A 23,014-nucleotide genomic window follows, 5' to 3' on the forward strand; every position below is an offset into this window, starting at 1 on the left:
AATCCTGTCTCATACCACTTCACTACCTAACAACTACTGTGTGTTAAGTGTACTGGTGCAAAAATGGCTGGTGTCGCATCATCCAGGTGGATCTTTTACATATTAGTGATGACTGAAATGGCTCCCCACTCACTGCAGCTCTTTGAACAGTGACAAAAGTGCTATAGAAATGTAAAGAGTTATTATTATTATTGTCATCTCATTCTGTGCATCTTGTTGGATTATTTGTTATTGTAAAGTTTTTGTTTTTTTCGGTACTTACAATATTTGCTTTGCAAAGCATTTTATAGTGTGTTTACCATGGAAGGTGCAAAATAAGAATACGCTTCACAGGACAGAATATTTGCATCCAAAGCATGGATGTCAACTTTTTAAAATAAATATTTTTTATCATCCTAAAAATATATTCCACATTAATTATGAAATATGAAGGCTTATCATGAGAATGCCATATTATTAAGCACTAAACAGCGAACTCCTATGCAAAACTTAAGGGGTTTCTTTGGTATTCTTTATCAGTCTGATAACTAATAACAGCCTAGCATCCTAATAAACATTAAAAAAATAAAGGGGGAAAAACAAGGGTAATAAAAATATCACAGACCACAATGAGCTACCCCATACGAATAACACCTTAAGTCAGAATAAGGCCAATGAGGAACAGATGGGCAGAAATCCATTGATAACTAAAGCAAGGCTAGCAGAAAACAAAATAAAAATTATTAAGAGGCCCCCAGGCCCTGCTCTAAAATCCACTTAGGACTTCTATTCTGCTTGAATGTTCTTAGTTTATTTGATGTCTGAAATCTAAAATTCTATTCAGTTACAAACAACTTAAACCTCAGGGAATCTGATTCATTATTTTGTACTAAATTGCCAGAGAAATGAATACAAGCTCTGTTCCTAAATTAGGATTATTACATGATCTCTCTTTTGCAATATGCAGACAAACTGTTCTTTTCACAGTGATCACACTACCTAAAAGGTGAAGGACTGCTGTGAATTGTTCCTAAGTCTTGGAACTGGGTTTGTTTGCTCAGTTTTTGTTCTGTTTTTCATTTACTGAAAATGTATATGTATTGCGAAATATGAAGAGGCATTGCCTTGTAGGAACTGATTAAAGAAAGGCTTGACAAAGTATAATGTGAATATGATAACAGTAAATACATCTTTATTAACCTTCACATGCATTTAAAACACAAGAACTCTCTTTTTTAAAAGGACATTTAGAATTTTAAATGCAATTCTTTGTCTATAATTGATAGCAAAAAAGCAACTTAGCCTGCACTAAGCTTGAACTGCAGGAAACACTTACCGTCCTCCTTAGGCTGCGGAACGAGGAGATTCGGGGTTTCACTGTCTTATTGATCTCGTTTAGACAGTAAGACAGAGGATCCCGGCTGAACTTGGGGGAAGGGGGTCCATTAACGGCCAAGGAAGAGGAGGATGGGCAGGAGTAAGCATTGAGAGGTAGGAGAGGAGGAGGGGGTAGCTAGGGGAAGATGGTGACAGACACAGGAAACAAGACATACGATATGAGCACTACAATCACAAAGTGAAAAAGGAAAAAACAACAGTTAGACTAAAACCACAGGAACAAAAGAATAATACCACAGTGCTGCCACCAACACCAACATTTACCCACAAGCCTAAGTCAAACCAGCAATAAGAACTCTACATTTTTAAAATGTGTCTTACATGGAATACATCATGAGGGACATTTGATAAAAATGGAATTGTTGGCTAAATACTCTACAATTGGCATACTGTCAGTGAATCTCTAACATACTTCAAGTTAAAAATATCAATTATCAGGAAATACACACAGAATAAACTAATTCATCTGTAACATGTCTAGACAAATGGCAGTACATGTTACAGAACATAAATTACTGATAAATGTGTTTTTAATTTCCAGCTCCATTCCTAGGTTATAGACTGCCCAGCACTCTTGGTCCTCACTCCAAGTAAAATGTCAATGTAGCATGTTCAAATGAAGTAACTGCCAAAATAACCATGAACCAATTTCAGCATGTAACACTATTGACTAAAACATACTCTTTACTGACAGCTCTTTTTCCTGGGCAAATTAAAAAAAAAATATTTATACTCCTCAGAATGTTAGTCCTTTAGAAAATCCTTCATCCTCCTCATAAATGAGGATATCTTCAAATTCTAAATAACTACTCTCTTCGTACTACCCAAATATCATACGCCTGGTTAACCCAGACACAGAAATGAGTGAACTATAAAACTGAAAACATAATGATGATGTTCACATTCTCAATATGTATACTTAAGCTTTTTCCTCTTACTCAGTATCTTTTTGCTACATCGTTCTTGCTCTTGAAATGTTTAAGCTTAAGCAGTAATAAAAAGTCTTTTATGATAAAGTTAGTAGTAAAACATCTAATTTTATCTCCTTCTGTCATAATAAGCTGTTATCTCCAGAAACAAATGTCACATCTGAGCTCACAATGATGGTGGACAGGAGTTTGCAGATGACATTACCATCTGTAACTAGAGTAGGCAGCAGGTTGAGGAGACCCTTGAGAGGTGGAGATATGCTCTATAAGAGAAAGGAATGAAGGTCAGAAGGACCAGGACAGAATACAAGTGTGTGAAAGACAGGGAGATGAGATGAATGATGGCGATGTAGGGAGTACAGCTGGTGAAGGTTTAAGAGGTTACATACTTGGGTTAAACAGTACAGAGTAACAGGGAGTGTGGAAAAGAGGTGAAAAAGAGAGTGCAGGTAGGCTGGAGTGTGTGGAGAAGAGTGTCAGGAGTGATTTGTGACAGACGGATATCAGCAAGAGTGAAAGGGAAGGTCTAAAAGATGGTTGGAGACATTGGCCCTAACGAAAAGACGGGAGATAGAGCTGGAGGTGGCAGAGTTAAAGAATTTCACTGGTTGTGACGAGAATGGACAGGATTTAAAATGAGTACACTAGAGGGTCAGCTCAGTTTGGACGGTTTGAAGATAAAGTCAGAGGGACAAGATTGCATTGGTTTGGACATGTGCATAGGAGAGATGCTGGATATATTGGGAGAAGGAAGCTAGGGTAGAGCTGCCAGGTAAGAGGAAAAAAGGAAGGTCTACGAGAAGGTTTATGGATGTGGTGAGTGAGGACATGCAGGTGGTAGGTGTAACAGAGCAAGATGGAGAGGACAGGAAGATATGGAAAGAGATGATCCACTGTGGAGAAAAACGGGAGCAGCAGAAAGACAAAGAAGACGATATTTAATGGGGAATTTCCTAAGGATTTTTAGACCTTCCAAAATATACAACCCCTACCACATGTTCCAATATCCTGGATATCATCACAATTGTCTGTACCTGTAATATCTCACAAGGGAATAAGCAGGTAGCATCCTAATTTGATGCCAAAACTATCTTCACTGGCTCTGACTGAGCTCTTTAACCTACTAATACTAGGAAATGTATTCTGGCAACCAGTGCTCTTTTGTTCACTGCCTAAAGTGTGTGATAAAGTCACCCATAATGGGTAAAATAGAAGAAATTCTGTCTAAGAACTTTGCTCACACTTTATCACCACTATTCAGTACAAGTCCACACTATTCCAACTAATCCTCACACTTTATCACCACTATTCAGTACAAGTCCACACTATTCCAACTAATCCTCACACTTTATCACCACTATTCAGTACAAGTCTACACTATTCCAACTAATCAATTAGATAATTTCATTAACTCCTCTACGCCCCACTTCTGAACAATCACAAACTCTGACTTGGAGGTTCCAATTTTCATCTCAACCACTTAAGTGCAACTTCATCTGCCAAAAAACAGAGATGCAGCCCTTCAAACTATATGCCTTGCTACACATTAATATCTTATCAATGCAAATCACAAAAAGGTACTATATAAAAAAATACGAGATAATTATAGGATAGAAATCATCTTAAATGGAAACTTTGCTGGAATGAAAGCAAGACAGCAGAGCAAATGGAATGGAGTTGGAAACCTTGATTATTTTAAAACAGTTGTTTCTGGAAATTGTACTAAATAATAATATTTCACAGACTTGTTTTTCTTACTTTTATAAATGCCCTTTCACTACACCTGAAAATATGTAAGACAACAATTAGCAAGGCTTTTCTGCAGCAGTCTTTAAAGGCAAGTTCTGCAAGCAGAATCTACAAGATCCAATCAAAATGAAAGAACCTGTACTTGACAGATTGATTTTGATGCTCTTATGCTGAAATTGATTTTATGGCTCGAGGCATGAAGGAACAAAATAAAATGGTGGAAAGCAAAAAAAAAAAAAAACCAAACAAATAAAATAAAACAGACAAAACTGTTTTCCCAAAATCTTTTTTAAGAAGTATAAATTTGTTATTTGACTGGAGTATGAGGGTAAAAGAATATGAATTATATTCTCCCTTGAAATTTAATTTAGAGAAGTGACACAAATAAATTTCTTCTCAGAAAGGCAGAAATGGCAAATAAGTTTTCATTATAAGAACCACTCAAATCTCATACCATAAGAAGTTAGGGAACAAATCTTTAACAAAATTACATCCAATGATAATCAAAAGGATAACAAGTTGTTCTGCCCTGAAATGCATAACCTTAGGATGTACATTAATCTGCAATGATCAAGCTATTTAAGACACTTTTAAATGACAGAACAGAACAATCATCTTTTGCGTATGATAAAGTAATTCTTGGAGTTGAAACTTCTTGTAATGGATGGAAACCAGACCATTTTAGTATTTCGACTGTATTCAAGAAAGTAGACTTTAGAATAAAGATTAGTCTTTAATATTTAAGGGAGACACTGAAATTGAAAAAGGTGGGAAAACAAGACATGACACATACTCTAAAGAGTCATTCAGAAGACGAAACATAGACCACATCAAAAGAGACTAATCAGAAGCAGCAAAACAAGACGGGGTGGGGATGCTTTAAAACATGCATCTGAAATGGCAGGGGTATTGTGAGAGGAATTAGCCGTATTTGCTATATCCAGAGGGAAATGAATGGCCAAAATAATTATTTTCTCATAAAACAATGACAATGTTTTCCTATAACTGGCATTCATCAGGGACTATTCTAATCTGCTCCCTGCAAACTTTAATTTAAAATAGTAGTATGTTGCTGGACCTTATGATTTGAACTGGACATATTAATATATTAAAAGAAACAAAGATGGATACAGGCACTTATTCAAAGTAACACATTTTATGTTAATAGCCTCTGTGACCTCATAATCTGTATGCCTATTTTAAAAGCTAGCAGTGAAGCAAGTTTGTTATAATGTCTTTAAAAAGTCCCACCTATATATTCATCCAAATGATTAAAGCACAGACTTTTCAAGAATCTTGAATGCAGCCACCACCTCTCTACAATGGAGATAGTTTCCTAAGTGTGCCTTAGCTTTTTGAAATCACCATTACTACACATTGTAACATTGCCGCCTTACAAATCCAGCTTCCCTGGCTCAAGGCTCATGCCTGGTCAGTCTGTGTTAAGTTTGCACATTTTCTCTAGCCCTCAATGAGCTCTCAGTTATCTCCCCATCTTCTCAAAAGAAGTGAAGGTTAGCTTAACAGGTAATTCCAAATTGGTCTCATGTGAATACGAGTGTGTCTTAAGAGTGAGGCCTGCAATAAACTGGCCACATGCCCTGGTCTGTTTCCTGCCTTATGTGTTGAACTTACCAAATAAACCATTTTAGCATTGCAGGGTGGCCTAAGAGGGTTTGAAAAGTGTTATGTTTTGGTAGTCAGTTAGACGATGACCATCAGCATGGATCCAGCTAAAACTTTCCTGGCAGAAAAGAGAGTGGCAAACTATTTAATAGTACATAAAATTTATAGTCAGATTTATAAACTATTCTGTGTATTCCTCTTTCTTAAAAAAAAAAAATCATCCATGAAAATTAGAAGCAGAAGCATTAAACCAAAATTCTATGTGCTTCATCAATAATAATGTTAGCAATTTTAGAACAAATGCTAAAATTCACATTTGAAACCAAACATACTTTCTAAAAACATCAAGTGATGTTTCAAATGCCTTTCCTTACATTTGACATGTTCAGTAACAAAATTTTAATGGGTATTTTTCCGTAAAACAGCTCTCTAAATCCTATACACAGTTAACTTATTTTTACAACAAGGTAAATGAATTACATCACTGCATTGCATTATGTTTCTGTTATTATATTTAACCCTAACCCTAATTCATGTTTTGCCCTATAATATGCGACTTTCCTTATTTGAGCCTTACTTTGCTTATGGAAACATAATATACAAGTTATGCTTGGTTAGGTATAATTTACCTAACGTAGGTTAGTTAGAGTTTTATTTTCCTCTGAAATAATAAAAGTCTACCTAACCTACAGTATGTAGAGAAGGTCTGCAATTGGCAATTATGGATAAAAAAGCCCCACATCCTAAAATGTTTACAGTGCAATTAGAAGCCCAATACTATTGTGTTAACAATTTTTAATTTAAATCACAGTACCCAAGATATGAGAAAAGTACTTTTTGGCACACTCCCAAATTCATAACAAACATTTTGTTAAATGTCAGAATTCCCTCTAGAGGGTCAGAGGGTAGGACTGAATACCCAGCAAAAGAAAATGTTTAATGAAAGAAGATTTTGAAATTCTACCAGAGTGCCATGCCACATTCTTATTACATACATTCAGCCATGCAGAGTGACCAGGGAAGATTTCAAGAACTAAGATGACAGCATTAGAGCAGCTCAACTCTCTCAACATCGAACAACCTGATCAATAAATCTGACCTTTTTCTTCTACTATACAGAACACAAATTTTTAGCTCTAAAGAAACCAACAATCTCTAAAGTACTTAGTGCTAAAAACTGTAACATATGTGAAGCATGACTGAGAGCAACATCTCACCTAAGCCATGTTTCAAAAAAATGCAAGGCCTTTAAAATGGCCCATCTATTTAATATTCTAACCGTGTCAACTACAATGAAGCAGACCACAATCTTGTGTTCTCCAAACAGAAATTAACAGCAGTAAAAAAATAAAATAATAGAAAATCAGTTGTTTTGTGATATTGTTTGAAATTAGGCAGAGTCATGAAGCCTGGTCCCCTACCTCTTGTACTAATCAATAACTAACTGTCTTTGTTACTTCTACTTCTACTCATACTTTCATATCTGGTAGCTATTTAAAAGCTAAGCCTCAAGGGGTGTCTCAGTATACTGATCAACTAGTAAAAAGTAAAGCAATAGGCATGAAAGACAACTATTACATATGGTTATATGTATTTAAATAAAATAGTGCATGTTTGCAAACTTGACAAAGTGATTTGTAACGGACATATATTTGACAACAACAATACACGTGCTAAAAAAGTTCATAGTGATTTTGATTATTATTCTGTTTTGCAGCTCAAATTAACCAAACTGCCACAATCACAGTAACATCTAATTAGTAAAACCAATACATCTGATATAGAATACAGACGCGTTTGGAGAGCATGCAAATGAAAGCAGAAAGCTGCAGAGTGAAACATTAATTTTCTTCCACTTTTCTCCAAACAAAAAATTAAACAACAAAACTTATCAGAGTTAAATGCCTGGTGGGTTTGGGGAGACACTATTTTACAAAAAATGTAAGCATAGAAACGCTTTCTAAAATAAAACAAACTAATTAAACAAATAAAAAGTAATCTACATTATGATAACATATTCAGGCAATCCACTATTATTAATAAAGCTATGCTAACAAACTGTGCTGTTTTTGACCAGGTGTGGTATTTCGAACTGAGAGGGATGTTAAAAATGTTAACTGAAGCCAGAAGTAAAATGACCAATTACAAACAATATGACCAAAGAGAGACAAAGCAAAGCTAAAGAAACTGAACATCGCGCTTGAAAGAAAGCAATGGTATGTGAGCTTTAAGAAATTCAACTTGGCCGACACACTGTCAAACAAGAACTTTGCAGACCAAAGGCCTGCTCCTTTGATAATCTCTAACAGACTCTACCTTGTTCTTCTTACTGAAGGGCCATAATTTATTTTTGTTCTTCATTGTTGCACGGTGATCAATACGTGAATCAGCAGGAGTTTTAGGTGTCCCAAGACTGCTGTCAGAAGCAGTCCGATTTATGCCTTGACTGTAATCTTCAAACTCCAGATCTATTGGTCTCTCAAATCCAGATTTGTTCAGCTCAATCAGTGTCAAAGTATCCTGAACAAAAACAAACTACCTTTAAAAAAAATGCTTCACCAAACATTGATATTGAAAACTGCATTTATCACCATAAAAGCTGGGTTATTTTTAAAAGTAACCTAAAACCTCAAATAACACAAACAGCCCTGTAATTGGGTGCTAAAAAAGAGATAACATCCAGATTTGGCTGCATTTTTCCTAATATTGTATGCATTTTGTATTACCAATGCAGTTATTACAAGAGGATAAGCTGTTTATGTGTGTGACAGTAATGAACTATTCTTGCTTTGGCATTAAGCATATTCAAATATACTGCGTAACTGAAACATCCATTGGAATGAAAAAAAATGTATATTCTACCTACATGTGCAATAAAATTTATTATTTTGTAATGTGAAAGATGCATTTACTTTTAGTGATAATTGTAAAAATATGCATAATAAATTTACAATTCAATATTTGCAGGTTTAAAAGCAGTGCTATTGCTAAATACAGTAGTTGGTATAACTGCTCCATTATTTAAGCCATGCAGATTGTCTGTTCTCATTTTTGGCATTAAAATTATATATAGACAAGCATATATCATCACTTCAAAATGGTTGGAGGTCCAGCTTCTTCACCCTCAAGTTTATCTATGATACTAGTAGTAGAACAGAGATCAGAAATGAAGTACTACAATAGCTCTAATAAAAAATAAAAAATAAAAAAAGAAACAAAAAAACTGTGACAGCAAACACGCTTAAACAATGGCAATTTATGAAAATGTTAATAATTAGCTACGATTTATTTATAGACTAAATGTAAAATGTAAGAAAATTTAAGTTGAAATAATGGCATTTGCAAATATTTCAGCACCCCATGTCAGTTACTAGTACTAAACACTACAGTAACATCCCTTTAGGTAAAAATCACAACTTGCAAAAGTTTTTGTAGCCAGCTATTAGTATTTGACTACTTCTTTTGGACATTTTCCCCATTCTTCCTTGCAGATCACTTCCAGATGCCAGGTATTATTGGTCTCTCTTATATGCAGAGCCTATTTACGATGTACTGAAAGGTTTTCAGTGATGTTCATGTCTGAGGACCATTCCAAAACTTCCACCATTTTATTGTTGAGGTATTTAATTGTAGATACCATAGTGTGTTCTGGATGTCTCGTTGTAAAAGACATCCTTTTTTTCAGCTTTGGTTTCTGGACTGTCTGGTCTGACATTCTCTTTGAGGGCTATTGCTATTTAGTAGAATCCATTCTTCCTTACAAACATGCATAAAGAAGCAAATGGAAGCTGAGAATTTACTGAAAGGGGCCATACCTATTTTTTTTTACTTTGATGCTATAATAAGCAAAATGTTAGTAAATAGCATGTATAATTAAACCAAAGAAACTAAAGGGCCCAGGATATTTTAAATTACACCCTTCGATAAGGTAAGTAGAACTTAAATAGAAAATGTCATCTACGACTTAGCTAAAATAAGAGTCTAGGACATATACCAACAACACTTGCTCCAGTCACTAACGTCAATTTCAGATAAATCAAGTACTGCATCTTACAGATGCACAGAACAAAGGTCTGCTCAGATTAGGTGTTTGGGACTAAATTCAAATGGGCTACTCACATTCTTCTCATTAATTACATCAGCTGCCTTGTTAATGCCATCCAGACACTTTCCGATGATTGGTATCACACGACGTTCTATGTCGGCAAAGGTGCGATAACCATCTGCTAGCTTTTTGATGCGCCTCTCATCCATATCCTGCATCTTCTGAAAATGCAAATCCATTTAATATAAATTAATCTGTTGTATTAAAAAGTACCTTCATTTTAAAAATGAACAAGTTAAATAATTGATACAATTTGCTAAATATTAATATAAAGTATCTAAACAATGCTATTTTCTTTCCTATAATGTGAAAGAGTATTAAGAAAAATGCAATCATCATGTGGTATCAGTGTTGCTTCCACAACTTAAAAGTTTCAAATACTAGTGATCAGTAACATTGTTTTGACCTTCTTCATAATGACCTTGTATGACAATAGCTCTACCAAAGATTGGAATTAACTAGAAAGACTGGTGTACACTGTACACTATTTCTTAAATGACTGGTTATAGCCTCCCTCCTGTGGGTTCACTCTATTGTTCATCTGAAACGTAAAGCCAGGATGATCTTATCTGACCCATTGCATCTGTTCAGTCTCCTTCTATATGGTAAAACCTCTTTGGTCAATTAAGACCATCACAGATTTTATAATTGTACATTATTCACAGGTGGTGAGCTGCATGAACATTTAACCTTATAAAGTAACATGACGAACATCAAAGTGTTCTATTGTTATACTGATTGTTTGGAGGCAAATGGAAAAGGGCAAGTGTGGATGTCTTATGTAAGTATTAATGTTTAATTCAAGTGCCACATTAACTTATTTTGTTTTATTATGAAAATAAAATAACCTTACTATATAAACACAAGTGTTAATTTACTAATAGAGAGTAAAACTCCTTCATTTTTGGTTCTGCACCCAAAAATTCCTCTTTGCACAAAATGCCCCTTGAACGCAAATCTTTTATTGCTCTGTGCAGTCGGTATTGAAAAGTTTTTATTCAGCTAGTCAAAATCTACAAAATACACTTAAGCTTATACCGTTTTACAATTTCACCATTACCAGGATATTATTTACATATATACTCATAATCCCAATCCAATAGATGGTGAGCTTGATTTATCCCTTGGTTTAGTTCATAGCCTTAAAACATGTTTTAAACTAAACATCTTGGCTTTAGTCTCAAAACAACACAATGCAACATCCTGAAACCAAATATATGCATTGCAGGGGCTGTAGCCTAGGCAGACCATAAAGTTGTGCCCATTCCTTACATTAAATATCTGAGGCATGTCTGTGAAATAGAACTGGTTTTGTTCCTTATTATACTTCTGAAGTTGAGCTGCATAGTCATTCTTGCATTCCTCCGCTATGTGAGCCCTCAAGTTTGCGTGCTGTTTTGCCTGAGAAAAAGAAGGAGGGAAAAAAAAAAATTGTCACCAGTACAATGCTAACAGCTTCTGCTTTGTCAATGATACACATCTTGACTGACATTTCACACTTTTCTTGTTAATTCAATTAGAGGCAAATAATACCTTCTCTACATCAGCTTTTGTGGCATTGATGTCCTGATCTATCCGCTCAGCATTTAAACCGGCTTTTTCTGCTTCTCTCCACTCCCGCTCAAACCGCCGCTTGCTCTATGGGTGAGAGAACCAAGATAACATAAAACTGGATACACTTGTAGACATGCAAGCCTGCTGTCTTTTTTTCAACCATACTATAAACTAAACACTGATGTACTAGACAGCTGAACATCAGTAGTTACTAGACAACCAATCTGATTATTGAAATGGGTTCATCCAAAACAAGTTTCTATGGTAATTATTTTGACTTGTACAGAGAACGGTGAAATTTTCAAATGTATGAATGTAAAACATCGCCTTTTCAAGCACCATGATTAGTTCAAATTCACCGTCACATGCACACAGAACAATTACATTCTTACTTGCGCACCTTCTACAGACTACAGTGATAGTACCATAATTCAAACAACAGATAATGAATAAAGCACCACGTATAAAATATAAGAACATACATATGTCTGCATGCACACAAATACAACAAGCAAACGTCTTAGGCACTTGTGAAAAAATGCTGTAAAGTGTGAATGTTTTCAAAGATAATGCCGTGAATAGTTTTTATTAATCAATAAACTTTCTAGAAAGTGAAGTAAACAGAAGAAAAACATCAATGAAATTAATTTTTTTGGTGTGACCACCCCACTTAGGTCCACTGTCCTGCCGTTTCTGAACGTATTCCTGTAGTTAGCTGTTCCAAGCTTTTTGGGGAAACTTCCCACAGACTTTCACTGTCTTACTTGCAGAGACATCTTACTTGCTTCTGTCTCTGCAAGTATTCCCAGACTGACCTGAATGTTGTTGAGATCAGGGCTCTGTGTGGGCCATATCATTTGTTGAAGGATTTTCTTGTTATACTCCAGATAGCTTTTTAAGATTCTGGCTAGTGTTTAGCATCATTGTCAGGTTGCAGAATGAAGTTGGGACCAATCAACAATCATCAAACCTTGGTGATAGTACTGCATGAAAGATGAGAATATGCCTGTACTTCTCAGTTGTGAGGGGCCAATTGTTAAGCACCATGAGTATGAGAAAAGAGTTATATAAATAAAATTTATTATAATTATCATCATAAATCTTGATTAAATCAACCAATTCCATTTATAGAAATGAAGCCACACACTCACAGGGAACCTTAAGTTGCTTCATTGCTGCCTGCAGACATTTATCCATGTACCATGTCCTCCAGTCTTTCAGTATACAAACGTCCCTTTGTTAGAAAGAAACTTAAAATCTCAACTCGTCACTCCAGAGCACAAACATCCATTCCTTAGCCCTCAGGTCCCTGACTGTTTGTTTGACAAGTTATTTCAGCTTATTTCCACCTTGGAGAAATGGCCTTTAGGTCACAACTCTTCCATGAAGACAACTTCTGATTAGACTTCTTCGATTTGTAAATTGGTGCACCAGGGTCCCAGAGGTTTCCCCCAGTTCTAAGGTGATAGTGGTGTTGAACATCTTCTGATTTCAAAGGGAAGTAAGCTTGATTTTTTACTTGTTTGCTGCACTCAGTTTCTGTGGCGAACAATGTGTTTTAGTCCTTGGCATTCTGTAAGGATCTGTCTCCTTGGGAGAAACCTTCATGATGCAGGATGACCACCTTCCCTCTTGCTGTTATGCTCATTTTTGACAGGATATAAGATTTACAAGTTAAACTGCCATATCTATTGTAACTGCATATATTTAGTATGGTTTCCCTTGCCCAATTTTATTCCCTATAAACACAGCCTTCTAGTTGAAGGGATGGATACTACTACAAAGTGTAGCACACTTTATAAAACTTTCAAGTTTTAGTTACTTTAAAGTAAGATGTTTTGAGCAAAAGAAGTCTCCACTGAGCATGCTATGGGCAATCTACACATTTCTACAATCTCTTTGCTATGCAGGCACTGCATTCACTTCTTACAATCTTCACCAAATAGCCATTTTAAAGCTAAAACGAAAACAAATCTGAATTGATTTTCTGATATTAAAAACTAAGTTACCAAAAATAAACCCTAAAGTAGAAATAGTCAAAAGTTCAAAAAAGTAAACTGAAACTAAACTCCGTATGAAATATGAGGTGAAAACAGTATACAAATAAAAATGCATTAAAAAATGATACTAAAATATTCTTTACTTGCAGGTGGAGTCAACAAATACAGGTAACAGTGGATAGCAACTGCGGCAAGCAAGATCCTTTAAGGCTGAACGATTTTTAAATGTAGAAAATATGCTCCTGTACAGATATCAATTTAACTTTTATATTTTAAATTATTTTGATATGTAAAAGAATAGTGGATAAGACAGTGTTAAGTCTGCAAGGATTTATCTAGAACACTTTCAACTAAGGTAGTGAATAAAGTCCATTGCAGGGCTCATATACATTCATGCTTAAACATACCAAGTCAATTTAGCATCTTAATGTCAAAAATTAGAATAAAGGTAAAAGAAAATATGCTGAGGAAAATAACCATTTTTGTATTAAATGCTTCTATTCATTAAGGTTACTGTAATTCTGAGACATAGGAAGAGCATGTTACTGCGACATGTATTTTTTATTCTTGTAAACAGACATTTCAACACCTCCTTCTCACTTTCAGAAGGACTCAATTATGCAAGTCGCTGCTATTACTCATTTAGTTTTTAGGCACAGTCTGTGTTAGTACTAACACTGCGTCAAAAAACCCACATACTGCCACTTACATTTTTGATGTTATTGTGTTGGGCTATTTTCATGATTAACTATATTATCAGCCAAACAACTTAACTGTTTAAAGGAATTATGCTGAGCCTAATTTGCAACCAAAAAACAACATTTATATAGATATAGGACTGAAATCTCTTACAACAAAAGAAACAACATAGTAGCCAAAACCTGTGGAAGGAGTACCAGTTCATCATGGAGAATTCTCTCTTACGCATGCACACACTCATGCTGTTAGAGTTTAGTTAGCCTAAAATCACTTGTGATATACAAGGTAGAATCTTTAGAATAAATAACAGTTCCTGGAAGAAATCTCACACAAAGATTTCACCTCCAATAATCAAATGGGGATACCTTATCCAGGACACAATACTAAAACACTTCAAGCTCCAGCTTCCTGTGAAGACAAAACACTGCTTACAAGCGGGATATCTTCTTGGCTAATGGAATAACCTTGGTAGCCACCAGCATCTGAAGCAGGTCTTTGGTGCTTTATTACATGAGCAGAGCAATGAATAAAAAATGTATTGTGACAAATTGTTGAGAAGCAACAACTGTACTTCATAATTCAACCATAATGATTTAAAGAAGAATTTATTACCATTTAAAATTCTTTTATTTTCGAACTTCTGAAGTCAGCTTATGTAGTAGTTACAGCTTTCCTATTATATGGTAGCTTATATTCCCAGTACTGGACTATTGCAGGAACACAATTTTGTGATAAAGCCATCCCAATTCACTCTCAAGATGTTTTAACTTTGAAATAACCTGCCATTAATGAGTGTAACTATATATATGACTGAGTCTGACTTGTTCAGAAAATTACAAAAAGTACAAGCAGAATGAAATTTGAAACTTGGCTGCTAGTCTGGAATTGTTCTCTGAGGAAGCAACATCAGTGTGAAGATTAGCGAGTATAGAGCATTAAAAAAATGATTTCATTTTCAAACAATGTTCCGCATTTTTAAGAAAAAAGAAAAAAAAACCCACAATACCTCACATTAAAGAAGGTCAGGTCAGTAAATTAAAATCCAGCTTAGCTATAAAAATGATTTAACTTGAACCTAAACTCAACATAATGACTGGCTCAGAATGGTCAAACAAGAGCAAATTAGGCACAAAAAAAAAAGTAAAAAATTGCTCCAGTGTTGTGCCAATAGATTATTTATGAACATACTGTATACAAAAACTGACTAATTTCACACAGCCAGTGCTGCCTCGTCCTGGAAAGAATTTAGCCCTGTAGCATACTGTGTGACAAAGAAATAAAGACTGCAATAACACTAAATAACAAGACCAACATTCATTTGCCTACGTGTACAAAAGGATGCGACTCCAAAGGCACTCTAAACTGAATGTAAACTACTTATTTTCCATTTCAGCCAGCAATCCCATTGTGAAGGGCAGAGACAAGCACAAGGGGAGATGTGGTAGTAACAAAATTAAAATTAAATGTTGACATAAAGCACCATAAGAGCCTAATTTATTACATAATCCAACATTTACGTCAAGACAACTATTTTAACTGTACAAAGAAACAACTACTTTAACTGTACAAAGATACAGGTAAGAACAAACCTGCGTGCAACAGTATTATGCCCATTCAGAAAGGTACTTTGACTGAATTTTGTACCATGCAATGAAGTGTGGATGATAAACATCAACAGTAAGCACTTTGTAAAGCTTACAGAAATACACAGCGCAGATGCTTTTCTTTAATTGCATGGTTAAAAGTTGAATGTTTTCAAGAATTTTTATTTATTCTTATTAAGCACTCATTTTCAAATCATTGTGTATGTAAAGCACCAGATATATTGCTCAAATAACAACATAATGTGGTAAATATTGCTGTAGTACAAAGAGATGGGCTGCATGCATTTAAATTCAGTACTTATTCACTTATCCTTTTGTATTTTACTCAAAAAATATTTTACCTGTTAATCCCCTGGCTGCAAAAGATCATATACTGCATGTTAAAGACAAACTATATTTTTAAACACAAAGTCTGCTTAAGCTGTACTGACATCTTCTACAAAAATCTACTAAACTTCACTTGCACATATTCAACTCATTTAAACTAAGACTTCAGTAAAAGTACACTAATGTTCAAAAGTTTACAATCACCCAGAACATTTTCATGTTTCTGATTAAAAAAAATACATTTTAATTAAGTTACCATAAAATTGATTTAAAAATATAGCCAAGACAACATTAATGTACAAATGGCTATTGCTGCTTGCAATGACTAGTTTATAATTTAATTGTTTATATTATGAATGTAAAACCTCACTTTCAGCTAATTATCAGATAAACCTTTGTAATTGTGTCAGCACAGCTTAAACTTGTTAATCTGTTTAATAAGGAAAGTAAATAGTTTTTCCATAGGTTGCAAGGTACTAACAACCTGAAGCTCAAAAAAATAGCCAAAAAGAAAAAAAAAAAAAAAAAGTCAGCCGATTGTTGCTTTGTAAAATGAAGCTTACTCCATATGACAGACTACCAAGAAACTGAAGATTTCATACAAAGCTGTCCACTGCTGTCACAAGAGAACATGGCAAACTGGACCAAACCAGAAAAGAGAAAGAAGTGGAAAGCCCAGATGCACAGCTGAATCGGAGTCTGTGGTATGACAAAACAGATGTCTTATAGGTCCTCAGCTGGCCGCTTCCTTAAATACACACCACATATCAGTCTCTGCAACAGTGAAAGGATGACTCCAGGATGCTGGCAAAAGTCAGTCATCTACAATCTAATGTTTGTGTTCTTTTACTGATTTTAATCTTTACTTTGTATTTGCCAGTTTCAGATTATGGCCTTTTCTTTGAAACTCTGCCTCTGACACCCACCTCACTAAGACGAGTTGGTTTCATTATGACTTCAATACCAAAATACTATTACAATATATCACAATTAAAGCTATTCCCATGGATGGAACATCTTTTAAAATTAAAAATATATTTTACCTCTACAGGTTTATGTATATTTTAAACTCTCTACTACCAAGAAAGGAGGGGCAATAATAATATCATCTTCACTTTCCAGACAGAAACTTTACTACTGATATTTAAAATGTAGATTCCTCTTTCATGCCACCTGCCAGCCAGCACCACCCAACAACAGGCATTACTATTTATTTCTCAAGAAACAAGTATTAAATTTCTACTTAGACTAGAAGGAGATAAGTGCCAAATGTTCAGCTACAGCATATTTTTACATGGAATGTGATGATGCGTATAAAATTTGCCTTTACAAAAAATCTGTCCAATTTCATTTCAGATGGCATAAAAAAAATAATGGTTTTAAATAATAATATTATTCTGAGACCCACTTAATGATACACCCTTCAAGATGACAGGAGGGAGAAGAGCGGTCTTTAAGATGTGCCACCTTCAATATCACTGAACAGAGAACACCAAGAACCAGGCGAATGGCCATTCCTGACCGTGGAAGCAATATCAGTGTTTGGATGGAAGTATTCCTAAAACAGACTTTAAATCAGCATAATAACCAAAGGCACTTTAAACTTCCATCCATCCATCCATCCATTTTCTAACCCGCTGAATCCGAATACAGGGTCACAGGGGTCTACTGGAGCCAATCCCAGCCAACACAGGGCACAAGGCAGGAACCAATCCTGAGCAGGGTGCCAACCCACCGCAGGACACACACAAACACACCCACACACCAAGCACACACTAGGGCCAATTTAGAATCGCCAATCCACTTAACCTGCATGTCTTTGGATTGTGGAGGAAACCGGAGTACCCGGAGGAAACCCACGCAGACACGGGGAGAACATGCAAACTCCACGCAGGGAGGACCCGGGAAGCGAACCCAGGTCTCCTAACTGCGAGGCAGCAGCGCTACCACTGCGCCACCGTGCCGCCCTCACTTTATGCCAACTCATATCCCAACTGCAAGTTTAAAGATTCATGGGGATGAGGAAAAAAAGCCATAACTTAAAAGAGAAGGGAGATATTCAAAGAAATTCGAATAAAATGTTTTATATTAAACTGAAGATGAAATTGGACAGGCCACATTATCAAGTTGACAAAGGCTTAATACAAGTGAATGTAGCCCAGAAATGGCTCTTTTGTCTTAAACTTATTTGGTACTTTTTTTCTTCAATTTTCAACACTTTATTTAGCTTCTTTATTTATTGAAGTATTGTTTTAATATATTTTGGCCTATTTGCATCATTGTAGGTAAAAATAGTGAGCACAAGAGCAAACCCCTTCTCTTTATAATACATAAACATGAATAAAAGTTAACTGAAAGCCACACACTTTAAACAGCACTTAACTGCACTATTTCCAAAGTGTGAACTCTAGGAAAAAGAAAGAATACCAGAAAAAAGGACCAAGAACAGACTAGGTTCTCTAGACCTGCCATGGCAGACATTTAACTGGGACTAATATTTTCTTTACTGGAACTAATATTTTTTAACTGTAGATTTTGTACACTCTTTCTCACTCTCATATTTAAACCTTCATTCCACAAGCATTTAGGTATTTGTGTTTGCAAATTCATTTTTTGAAGTGTTAGGCATATGGTACATTTGTTTTTCTGGACAGAATTCTTAATTTCAAAGTAAATCTACTATATAATAAAACGCTACAGTGTGTGTGTGTGTGTGTGTGTGTGTAATCCCTCCAAGGAATTTGAATGGTCAGTATGGTTTTGGTGACGTGCTTGAAAGAAGGAGTGCCGCACAAGAGAGGTTGAGACACAAAAGGAGGAGTAAATATGTAATGGACACAATGAGAGTTGCCTTCAAAGATGTAAACAAGGTGCCTCAAAATGAGAAAGAGTCCGAGAGGAAGGCTATACAAGATTGTTCTTGAGAGAGTTACCAGCAAGCAAGCAAAAGAGGTTCAGACACACAAGGATGCAGAAGAAAGGTGTATGAAGACTGCCAGTGTTCAATAGGTAACATGGCGAATATTTTATAAAGCAGCAGTTTATCTCTTTGAGGGGGGGTGCTTATTTTGTCGACACAAGGGGTTGAGGGCATCTGGGGCAAAGGGTGATAAAAGCTGTAAACGTCGATAAAACTCATCATTACGTTATAGGTAGGCCCTCTGCTAGGAGGACTGATAGACTCACTGATGTTGAATCCATGCATGTGTGTGAGTAGCACTGAAGTAAACCAAGTCTAGAATGGCATCGACATTGGGCGAGAAAGCAAAGCAAATGCGCAAAGCAAAATACTCAATGCATATGCATATGGCTTTCTGTGCTTTTTAGAAACCAGAATTTTTTTGGAAACATATTCAGCATTGGGACAAAAGGAAAAAAAAAATAGCTCTGAAAGAGTTAATGATGAACACAGAGATGATTGGTGGGCTTCTCTGTATTCAACAAAACTAATTAAAAAGGCAGGCTAAGCTATGGGAGGTATGCTGGTGCCATTGAGGCAGTAGTGATGAATCAAAACCAAACTGAGTGCCACTATAAACAATGCCATCTGTGAGACACTATCATTAAGTATTTTCCAAGAAATGCTACTGGGGCTCCTTCCATTTACCACAATACACCTTTATAACACTTTACCGTGACCGCTCCTTTTATCTTTGGCCAAGTCAGATGTTTTCTTTCGGTTTTGTAATTCTGGTATGTATTTGAGGATGTTGTTTGCAATAATATTTTGCTACTGTAATAAGCTAATTTTTTCTCTTGGGACAAATAAAGCGCTATGTAGTTATATACTTTAATGTTCAAGACAAGAGTGGACTTCGTGTTGCATCATTCTGGAATTCACTGGCAGGTCTTATCATACAGGCTTTGTAGGCAAATCAATGCAAAGGCATCAGTGAACCTAAAATTTCTACTTTGGCACATATCCACTTCCATCCAAACATGAAAAACTTTTGTAGGGATAAAACATGCTTACATTTTCAAGTAGCTTGTAACTAGATTCCAGGAGCTGTTGTGACTTTCTGCCGTCAAGTAAGTGCTGCAAAAAAATAGTAAATATTATTAAAATACCATACTTTTACCTACCAGAAAAATCATACATAACTATTTACAATATGATTGTGTAATAATAAAACTTCAAATGGCATAGGATAGTTACAATTTACACAAAGCATTTCAGTTAGCAGTAAAAAGAGAACATAAAGTTTTAACATAAATGATGATTTAGTCCCATTGTTACAGTATCCCTAAAGTAGTGTAATCAGGTTCCTCTATTCCTATGTGGTATATGTAGATTAAAAGACATGAATTACCAATTTCCGCAATAAAAAATGAATTCAACTCGTTGCTAACATATTGTTAACATAAGCTGTCTACTAAGAGCTTTTACAGATGCTTACTTGAATACTTCAGTGTCACATTCAAAACTAGTTATGAAAATATGTCATGAGACATGATCTGTGAAATTTACAGAGCTGTTTAGGATTAGTTTTAATTTTGAGAGACCATTCAAATCTTCAATTTTTTATATGCCAACCATATTAGAAAACAAAGAACCATGCTTAATTTTGAATGTTGTATGAAATTAAAAAATAAATTAAGATCACTTGCCACATATGCTTACTTCATAGTGTGCACTCACTAAACAAATCAAGAAAGACCCTAGGATAAGAAGTAAAATGACATGGCTGCTATGCTTCTCTAGAAAACATTAAAGTACTATGTCTAATATCAACATTTGTGTCCATACATCAAATCTGTCAGACACTGCCAAATAGAAGGGAAATTTCTAAATCTGGTACAGAGTGAAGCAACAATATGTAGCTTAAGTGTGTAGGAGACAACAGAAACTGAATTAATATCTAAAGGGTAAGCTACTCATCAAGAAGGAAAAATATTTATGACTGAAAGAAAATAAAGTAAGTTGTATAAGAATCTAAGAGAAAACTATGCTTATGTCAGCCAAGCTCAACACAAGCAAACAAAGTGCACAGAAAATACATTATGCGGCCAAAAGTATGTGGACACTCCACCACAATATTCGGTTCAGGTATTTCAGCTGTACCCAGTGTGAAAAGGTGCATAAAAATCAAGAAAACAGCCATGCAATCTCCATTTACAAGCATTGGAAATAGATTGGGTCATACTGAAGAGCTCAGTGACTTTAAATGTGGCACTGTCATAGGGTGCCATGTTTACCACAAGTATGTGATATTTCTGCTCTGCTACATTATGGAGAAGTGGAGGCAGTGAGGAGCAAGAACAGCTCTGACACAAAGTGGGGCCACTATGTGCTGAAGCACATGGCACATAAAAATTGCCAACCATCTGTGACATCTCTCATAGCATACTTCTAAACTGCGTCTGGAATCAACATCACTATATGAACTGTGCATTGGAAGCTTCATGAAGTGGGTTTCTAGGGCTGAGCACCTGTACACAAAACTATCATCACTATATACTGTACAATGCCAAGTGGTGGTAGGAGTGGTGTAAAGTACACTGCCATTGAGGCAGTGGAAACGTGTTCTCTGGGCTCAATCAGCAGTATGACAGATGATTCTGGGTTTGATGGATACCAGTAGAATACTACCTATCGACTACATAGTGCCTACTTTAAAGTTTGGTGGAAGAGGGATAATGGCTGAGGCTTCTGGGTTCCAGTGAAGAGTTTTGTTAATGTTACGGCCCATGGCTTTGGAATGGGGTGTATAACAAGCTCATATAGGTGTGATGGTCAGGTGATCACAAAGGTTTTGCCATATAGTGTACACTTTTAAACAATCCAAGGGACTGATGCACAAGGCCCAAGCAATACTGGAGAGGCATATAAAATAAAAGAGTAATGAATACTTATGTAATCAGTATATTTTTAACTATAAGCTGTGTTGACAGTAGACAAAGGCCTCTATCTGTTTAGATGTAACAACTAATCATTATAGAATTTTACATTGTTCTAATTACTTTTGACACATAAACAAGTGAAATTCACAAGGGAAGAAAGTACAACATACATTATGTAAATTATCAGGCTTCAACAAATGTGAAAATACCTTAATATTATAATATCACAAGCGTATTTTCCATCTACAGTGTCTTTCACAAAAAGATCAGAAAATTGTGAATTGAGCTGCTTAGAAGCAATAAAGGAATTCATAGCTGTGTGGATAACCTTCTAGTTTTCAACAATTCATCTCAAAAATAAAAGCTTAAGGTGCAAATTATACCAAATTCAATTATGTGTTTAAATTCATTTTATTTTTATCTTTTAACACTCTGAAAATAACAAGGAGTAGATGACTTAACCCTTCTTTTTCAGTTTCTAAAAATCTTAAACTTATAATAAAATTTCTGTTGTGTGCCAATTTCTGAACCATTTCTGAATGATATCCATTTCTAAATCGATTAAACTTGCATTTTAGCAACAAAAAGGTTTTTTTAAACTAGTGGTGATAAATCAAGATGAGATAGTAACAATGTTTCATTGAGCTACATGTGGCACATCAAAAATGACAGGAGTTGCTGGATGCTATCTCCTCACCGATTTCCGCTCGTGTTTAATGTCTTGTGAGTACTTAGTCAGCTCTATGCATATGTTCATCATCATGTTCTCAGCAATGACCTCTCGCTGCCCAGCATAGTCATTCATCTCATTAAGGATGTCCAAAAAGGATTGATAGTGTGTGTACCTTAAAAAGAAAAATACACAAGAAGAAAATGATTGTGGGCAAAAGCAATACATGTAAGACTTCAGTATTCTGTCAATATAAACACATCATACAAGAATAATTCATTTTTTATGTTTAAAATCACAGTTAAAATAATTGACATCTTATGAAAAAACTAAACTGAAGAGGACACATTCCGCATTCATAATACATAATTGTACACATGATGGGTCAATAGCACTGACCTGCTATTTAATTACTATTTTTTGTGACAAATAACATCAGGTCTATTTAAGAACAGACTAGTTCGCAAATTACTAACATCGACTTCATTTTTGTAGTAGCCTCTAATACATGCTGTAATTAAAGGCCACATATG

At 35.3% G+C, this 23,014-nt stretch overlaps 1 protein-coding gene across 2 annotated transcripts in view; it reads right to left on the reverse strand.

Annotated features, from left to right (window-relative positions):
• The window catches only part of LOC120541361 (cdc42-interacting protein 4 homolog), a 158,419-nt gene that overhangs the window by 12,932 nt on the left and 122,473 nt on the right, over positions 1 to 23,014 (reverse strand). Inside the window, exons 4-10 of one of the 2 annotated variants that reach the window (XM_039772910.1) lie at positions 22,509 to 22,656; positions 19,944 to 20,006; positions 11,320 to 11,424; positions 11,059 to 11,187; positions 9,801 to 9,947; positions 7,998 to 8,201; positions 1,316 to 1,492 (exon numbers count right to left, since the gene is read on the reverse strand). In XM_039772910.1, the coding sequence (XP_039628844.1) occupies positions 1,316 to 1,492; positions 7,998 to 8,201; positions 9,801 to 9,947; positions 11,059 to 11,187; positions 11,320 to 11,424; positions 19,944 to 20,006; positions 22,509 to 22,656 (973 nt within the window). The remainder of the gene's footprint in view (positions 1 to 1,315; positions 1,493 to 7,997; positions 8,202 to 9,800; positions 9,948 to 11,058; positions 11,188 to 11,319; positions 11,425 to 19,943; positions 20,007 to 22,508; positions 22,657 to 23,014) is intronic. The other variant, XM_039772911.1, reaches the window with a different exon arrangement.

The sequence above is a fragment of the Polypterus senegalus genome, chromosome 12, assembly GCF_016835505.1.
Source record: "Polypterus senegalus isolate Bchr_013 chromosome 12, ASM1683550v1, whole genome shotgun sequence".
Classification (NCBI taxonomy): domain Eukaryota; kingdom Metazoa; phylum Chordata; class Cladistia; order Polypteriformes; family Polypteridae; genus Polypterus; species Polypterus senegalus.